The sequence below is a fragment of the Rhincodon typus genome, chromosome 23 (genome assembly GCF_021869965.1).
Source record: "Rhincodon typus isolate 14 chromosome 23, sRhiTyp1.1, whole genome shotgun sequence".
In the NCBI taxonomy this organism is placed as follows: domain Eukaryota; kingdom Metazoa; phylum Chordata; class Chondrichthyes; order Orectolobiformes; family Rhincodontidae; genus Rhincodon; species Rhincodon typus.
The window spans coordinates 16,937,142-16,945,405 of NC_063354.1; the positions used below are offsets into that span (position 1 = coordinate 16,937,142).

Consider the following 8,264-nt stretch of genomic DNA (forward strand, 5'->3'; position numbering starts at 1 on the left):
AAAAACACACTAGTGTTAAGACAGCTCTCGTTTCATCACAAAATTTAAAAAAAAAACAAATGTAATAAGATATGGTCTTTACAGCTGCAACAGAACATTCTGTATGTAAAGAGGCATCCTTCCATTCCAAATGGGACTAATAACTTTTTGCAAAGGAGAAGATAAAGCTGTTTTGGTTTCCTCAGACATGTGACATTACTTCTTACCTGTCATTTGGTTTTCATGAGCAATACATACTTGACGGTGTTAATGAGTTCAATAAATACCATCAAGTCATTTACTAAATTCCATTTTCAACTAAATTTACTGCAGATATCGATAACAATCTCCTCTCCCTTTCCCAACACTACAGGATCTCTCAGTCTGGAATGGAATGTGCAAAACGCTGGACTTCCTTCTTATGGAAGAAATATAGCTAAGTCAGTTCAACACTGCCTCATTACCTCATACTTCAAAAGAAATCTGTATTGCATACAACTTAAAAACAATATGGATGTGGGACATGAAAGGAAATAGATGAGGAGCCATGGAGAAATTTATCTATATATTAAAGTGTTGGCAAACTTTGTGTCAAACATGAGCATTTCCATTTGTTATATGGGAATTAATGGTTGAAATCCATATGGATTCGTAGATGTTTTGCATGCACCTCTTACCACAATCATCACATATTTCAATCCCTTTTTGTGAAATTCTTCCACCATCTGTGAGTAGTCTCCAAAGTACTCCAAGTTGTAGGTGAAGTCCTTTTTCTGGTCCATGTAATCCAGATCATTCCACTGCACATCCTGCAGAAGGGTACATCATTAGAAAAAAAAATACTTCTGTATCATGCTGGTAATCAGCAGTGCAGAGTTTGCAACAGCTAAATCTTGTGATCTCCATTTTCGGACTGCTTCAATATCCGAATCATGAACGGTGATGAACATCATTTGCTGATGATTGCATTTCGGCATGTCTGACCTTACAGAGAAATCTTAGCCCATCTCATTCCCAAGCACTAGGTTTAAGCAGTTCTCACTTTCTCATTGGACTGGGCACATACTATAGGAAATTCTCCTGAACACAAATCGGAAAACACTTACCCCTCGCTGCACTTTTCACGATCACAATCTCAGTATATACGTGGCTAATTAAAGTGCCCTATTATAAATACTTTGATGTTTGCATTTCTCTGCATTTTCCTTGAAACCTTGTTCCTCTACATTCTCCCCAATACTAAGTGTTATTTAGAGAACGTAATTACAACCTTTTTATTCCTTGGCTCTACCCAAACACTTTCTTAAGGCTGTAGAGAATGGTATCTATTCCGCTAATTATGCTGTCACCAATGACTTTTTCCAGCACTGCAGTGGGATTAGAACAGTTAGCTATTTGTTTTTAGTTGGTGCAGACTTGAGGGCCAAAGTGCCCTTTTTATGCTGTTGACCTCTCAGCCTCTTCTTAACCAAAAATACCACACTTCATTTTGTTGCCTTTAACTTTTCTGAACACCTTGGAGCATGGAATATTTAACAGCCAAATTCTGCCCTTCCTTCAGCCAGGTCTCCATTATTGCCACAACATCATAATCCCCAATAACAATCTGCCTGTAACTACCCAAACTTACTGGCTATGTACCATCTAGATATTTTCAAATCAACTTGTTCAGAAATGTTCTTACACACCTCTAGAGCAGGCAACACTTGAACCCAGCTCTCTTGATCCAGAAGTATGGAAACTGCCACTGCATCACAAGAACCCTTACTTGATACACTCATATACATGCAGCACAACTCATTTAGATTTGAGAAGTTACTTTCTTACTCCACTCATTAACTTATTCCTTTTATTATTTTCTGTTCTAGTGATATGTGTCTCTTCTAGTACGTTTAACATCCAGGTATTATACCCTAATATTCTCTCCCGATTCCTGTATTTCAGCTGAGTTACTTTAAACTCTTCCCAACAGCAACATCAAACATAAACCTGTTGAACTATCAAGAGACAGTGTTCACATGTTAATACAATGCACTTGCTGCTGTCTGGAAGCAGAATGATTTTGTGTTAAAATCCAAGCAGTATGCTTTGAGAATTTGGTATCAAACACAAAGAAGGAGACAGAAACTTGAAGACTTGGGGAATAAGAAATTGCTAAAACAGAGGTTGCTGGTTCAAGTTTGACAGGAAAACTCGGGAAGAAGAAATGAGCCTGCTGGAAAGTCGGAAATAACAAGGGACTTATTCCTTGTAATACTGCACACCTTACAAAAAAATGCAGTGCATAGTGAAAGAGTTGTAATATTTACCTTGATGGTTTTAATAAGCTACTGATAAAGCGTTATTTGGTTTTCTTTGCCTATTAAGTAATATTTGCTTTATGTTGCTTTTAATTATTTCGTAACAGTAAGTTTTAAAAAACAAAAACTTTTCTCCTTCAGCAACTCCTGTTGACTGTTGAGAAACTTTGTTTTGGCTTTGGAGGAACTTGCAATGTACTAAATACTTCTATGAACAACTTCTATTAATGAACTTTCTAATGCAAATTAAGGGTCATCGGATCTATTGCTGAAGCTCGGTTCTTCAATCATTAATCAACTCTATGGATCATACTTCAAGTTGTTCAATTTGGAAAACCAGATTTTCTTTGAAACCAAAAATGAACATTTACCTGAGGCATGTTGGCTTGAGTCATGTTTGCAACAACCTGTCGAGTAATGTTGGTACTCCAGTAACCCCAACGGCACAGGTGGAATCCCAGACTCCAATATGGTGGCATTATTGGATAACCTGCAGGAGTTATTTAGAGAAAAAAGGAAAAAACAATGGCATTGCATACAATCACAGGCCATTTCTCAATCACCTTTCCTGAAATAGAATTAATGGTATGTATGCACCATAACAAATTAAATTTGCCGTGGTCTGTGTAAATTCAATATGTTTGCTTAGTATAAATAGCAAGCAGTGGCAAGTTTCAATCTTACCAATAACATCCATGTACTGCCTTATCACTGTTTTTGGATCTGGACCCAAGAACACATAAAAATCAAGGATTCCTCCAATTGTTCTCCAGGTCAGAGCAGGGGTTGGCTGAAGTAATACATCTGGATAAACAAAAAAAAAAAAAAAAAGTTTTAATTACCTTAACAGCATACACTTATTAACCAAATAATTCTGTGTTTAAGTGGAATTGATATGACAATCCATGAAATAATGCAAAAATGTCAATGTACACAGAGAGCTTGTGATTTCCAAGCATGGCATATGATCAAAGGTTAACAACGTGCAACATTAATGTCATTTCTCTCCCTACAGATGCTACCTGAATGCCCAAGTATTTCCAACACATTTTCCTGACCTTGCAGTGTTTGTAGAAAAAGCAAAACTTTATACGCCAAAAACGATCCAAAGTACAACTTATCAGACAAAAATGCTCACTTGCAGTTCATCACCTGACTGGAGGTTTAAATATTTAACAGATCTAGATAGAGTTGTCCTACATACTAAAAGCAAGGTAATTTCTTACCCTTGGCATTACTGTTGAACAGGAAAACACCATGAGCTTTTCCATCCTCTTCCATCACCATGTAGAAAGGGTGTGAGCCATATAAATTGGCATTTGGCTGCAACAAATAGGCCAGTGTTAGTCAAAGTATTGCATCCAAAATTTTCAAAGCTTCAAGTATTGTTGGAGCAGCAAATCACTGGGTGAGCGTGGAGTATTTTATAATAATTTTATTTTGTATGGCTTGTCCACTTAAATTTCTAGTCAATGGCAACCCTCAGGATGTTGATGGTAGAGAATTTTTTTTATTCATTCATGGGATGTGGGTGTCCCTAGCTAGGACAGCATTTACAGCCCATTAATAACACTTCAGGAGGTCGCAGTGAGCTGCCACCTTGAATTACTGTAGTCCATTTCCTGCAGGAATACTCACAAGCTGTTGTTAGGGAAACCATAAGACATAGGAGGAGCAGAAATGGGTCATTCGGCCTATCAAGTCTGCTCCACCATTCGATGAGATCATGGCTGCTCTGATAATCCTCAACTCCATTCTCCTGCCTTTTCCCCCATAATCCACAATTCCTTTAATGATTAAAAATCTGTCCACCTCAGCCTTTAACATATTTCATGACCCAGCCTTTCTCCGCAATCAAGAATACCACAGATTCATACCCTCAAAACAAAAATCTTCCACATTTCACTTTGAAATGGGTGACCCCTTACCCGGAAATTATGCTCATTGGTCCTTGAATCCTCCACAATGAGAAACAAGTTTACCAGGTGTTATCAAGCCCCCCAAAAATCTTATGTTTCAATAAGGTCTACTGTCAATCTTCTAAACTCCACATGACTGAGTGGTATTAATTGCTAGACTATTAATCAAGAGATCCAGGTAATGTTCTGGGGATGTGGGTTTGAATCCTGCCACGGCAGATGGTGGAATTTGAATTCAATAATAGTCTGTAAATAAGAGTCTAATGATGACCATGAAGCCATTCCTGATTGTCAGGAAAAATCCATCTGATTTACTGCTGTCCTTTAGGGAAGGAAAGCTGCCATCCTTACCTGGTCTGGCCAACAGGCGACTCCAGACCCACAGCAATATGGTGACGCTCAACTGCCCTCAGGACAGCATTTATTTCCCATCCCCAATTGCCCAAACTGGTGACACCCACATCCCATAAATGAATACAAAAAAAATACATACAAGCCCTGCATATTCAGCCTCTCCTCATAAGAAAATGTTTCCATACCAAAACAACTGAGAGAATCTTCTCTCGACTGCCACCAATTTCAACCTATCTTGGATAAGGCAGCCAAAACTTTTCAATGTTCCAGCTGTGGTCTGACTAGTGCCTTAGCAAAACTTCCTTGTTATACTCTATGCCCTTTGACAAAGGCCAACAGTACATTTGCCTTCCCTATACCTGCTGGGGGAAAAAAAAGGAAGTTCCAAGAATTGACCCAGTGACAGAAGAATGGTGATATATTTCCAAATAAGGACATTAAAAGGCTTGAGGGGAACTTGCAGGTATTGGTGTTGCCATTTATCCGTCGCTTTTGTCCTTCAAGACGGTAGTGGTAGTGAACTTGAAAGGTGCTGTTGAAAGAGAATTGGTGAATGTCTTGCATATTGTACATCGTGCACACTGCTGTGTACGAGCATTGGTGATGGAAGGACTGAATATTTGTGGATGCAGTGCCAAGAGAAGATAGTTGGATTCTCTGTTGTTGGAGATGAAAATTGCCTGGTACAGTGAATGTTGTTTGCCACTTACCAGCCAAAGTCTTGCTGCGTGCAGAGTCCTTTAGTATCCGAATGGGACTGGACACTGTTCTGTGAACATTCTGACTTTGACATTTCCTTATGGAAGGCCATTAATGAAGCTGGAACAGTTGGTCTCCAATAACCACAGTCATCTTCCTTTGTGTTCGCTTCAGTCAGTGGAAATTTGTTCCCTTGGTTTCTACTGACTGAATTGATAGGGCTCTTTAATGCCATATTGTATCAAATTATGCCTAATGCAAAGGGCAGTCAAGTACTCAAGGCCAAATAGCTGACTCATTAATTTTTAAATGTTCTGGTGTCCAACAGAACACATCAACTTTAAAATACAGAGTAATAGGAAATATGTACTTGGTTTGAAATTTTTCCAACAAATTGCTTATTTTCCAATTATCAAGGAGATAGTCAATAATGTTAGGAATTTACAGGGAGAAGAGAGTGAGGTCTTTGCAGGAGGGTGTACACAGATGGGGAGAATGCTATAGACATGTAGGAAATTGAACTGGTTTGGGAATAGTCCAGTGGGTGCAACCAAAGCTTGAGGATATTATAGAGCAATGGGTCCAACTGTTTCATATTATAAAAGGATTACATCCCTTAATTTGACTGTTTGTGCTTCCTCCTTTATAGTGTGCTTTTTCTCTCCCTCATTTCCAGGACAGCTCATGTGACTTTAAGCCTGCAAGTTTCCTCTTGCCTTTACTTCTGTTTTGAGAGTGTGTACAAGCTACAATCATTAACCTCCAACATCACTCCTTCCCTCCACCCACCCAAACCCAAACTACTCTTTCCAAAAAGGCCCCCAAATTTTTGTTCCACTCAGGCTCTTGACAGGCCAGTGGTAGGCTTCCCTGTGATTATGGACACCATAGGTAGATTTTCACCTATTTCGGTGCCACTGAAGAAAAGAACTACCAAGGAGGCAATGGTTTCTTCCAGTGCAACGTCCACCCAGGCTCAGAATCATGGTTGGATCCTGAGCTAGATATGAGTGACGGTGGGAAGGCAACGGCATTTGGATGTAGTGGAGTCAGCAGCAAAGGAAGTGTGGCCCTCTCTGCCACCTTTTGGGCTTTGCTAGTCATGTTCCCTACATGACAAGCCCTCCACTAAATTAACACCAGCGGCCACAGGAGAAGGCCCTAGGGCAGGCATTAATCATCCACTTAATGGCCGCACTAGGTGGCAGGGAAGCAAAGCCTTCTGACCACTGACTCTATCATGTAGATTGAAGAATGGCAGAGAACCATCCACCACACTCCCACTGGATTATATACCCCTGCACCAAACTCACCATGGAGACGTCACAGGATTCCATCCATGGGCACTAGCAAATCAGTCACTACCTCTAGCAAGCTGAAGTGACCCTTATTTAATTTAGGAACATTGGTCATCATGTTTCAGAGACAGGGTTGTAAAATTCCACTATGAACATTAAAAGTCACTTATTTGTAGAAATGGGAAACCTGTGGAGGGCACTGAACACAGGACAGATAGAAGTATAGGAGCTGGCATGGAAAGAAATGGGTCAGAACTTGTGCAGGACAAAATTGTGGGGTTCATAGAATAGAATCCCTACAGTAAGGAAGGGGGCCATTTGGCCCATCAAGTCCACACCGACTCTCCGAAAAGCATCCCACCCAAATTCCCAACCTTTTCCCTGTAACCCTGCTTTTCTCACAATTAATCCACCTAACCTGCACATTCCTGGACACTATGGTTAATTTAGCACAGCCAATCCACCTAACCTTCACATCTTTGGATGTGTGGGGAAAGTAGAGCACCTGGAGGAAACCCATGCAGACATGGGGAGAATGTCCGTGTGGAGTTTGCACAGACACCCGAAGCTGGAATTGAACCTTGGTCCTTGGTGCTGTGAGGCAGCAGTGCTAATCACAGAGCCACCATGTTGCAAAGAGAACTTTAGAAAAGTTCAACCAAATAATGTTAAAAGGTTTTGGCAGCCACAGTAGTGGGTTATCGATTGAAAGTGCACAACATCAAAGTGGAAATAGATGGTCTTGATGAAGCATATGGGATTGAAAAGTCAGGATGTAGTTGAATGTGAAACAAAAATTTGCAGAACAGAAAAGGGGTTGTGGTGTGGCACATTAAAGTGCTGGGTTATAAATAGGAATGTCAGCACCTACCTACTTGACAATATATTTCACTATCTCAGACAGACATTAGATCTTCAACACATTTTGCCAGTTTCTTCAGTTGCAAGTGAAATTTTATCATGAGACACTTCAATGCAATGCAAATATTATTTCTTCACAAATGGCACACACAGTCACACATGACGACAACAACAAACGCGATAAAACAGGAGACACAAGGGCACCAGTTTGAGATCCTTAAGACATCAACAGATTTGGGCAAGCCTCAAGTGGTCCCCAAACACCACTAAACTTGGTGCCATGTGTTCTTACACCTCTGTGGAATGCTCCAGAATAGAAATTTTTTATGATATAATAATACACCAGTATAGTACAAACAGCAAGTCCAAAACAGACAACTTTTACCACAAGGAAGCACAAGGAAAAATATGCAAACAGCCATGGTATCCACATGTAGGTATTTGTTGCTTTCATTTTATCAGGATACTTCTTTTTAGCAATGCCTCGACAAAAGGTTTTCCTCCCACTTCTCGGGTCAGAACTGGCCTAATTCTCAACAGAAAGGCTAACTAACTTACATGAGGTCCTTGATCTCTGTTCCAGTGAGTTAATCGAGTCCAATTGAGATCGAGGTTCAGGTTCGTCATGTGCTCTCCCAGACCTGAGATGTACTTCGAGGCCAGGGAGGTAGAGATCTGCAGAAACTGATCGGCGTAAAATAATGGCCCCACTGTTGTGTTCAGGCTAAATTAAAGGATATATTTATTAACTAAATAGCTGAAAAATGAATGATGTTAAAAAGTACACATCTGAGAATGAGATAGTAGGAACTGCAGATGCTGGAGAATCTGAGAAAACAAATGTGTAGAGCTGG

The 8,264-nt window shown here is 40.0% G+C and overlaps 1 protein-coding gene across 2 annotated transcripts in view; it reads right to left on the minus strand.

Moving 5' to 3' along the window:
* Positions 1-8,264, minus strand: part of gaa (alpha glucosidase) — a 47,952-nt gene that overhangs the window by 21,550 nt on the left and 18,138 nt on the right. For both annotated transcript variants that reach the window (XM_020530541.2, XM_048610692.1), the window contains exons 4-8: positions 7,969-8,134; positions 3,506-3,602; positions 2,964-3,083; positions 2,651-2,769; positions 657-788 (exon numbers count right to left, since the gene is read on the minus strand). In XM_020530541.2, the coding sequence (XP_020386130.1) occupies positions 657-788; positions 2,651-2,769; positions 2,964-3,083; positions 3,506-3,602; positions 7,969-8,134 (634 nt within the window). The remainder of the gene's footprint in view (positions 1-656; positions 789-2,650; positions 2,770-2,963; positions 3,084-3,505; positions 3,603-7,968; positions 8,135-8,264) is intronic.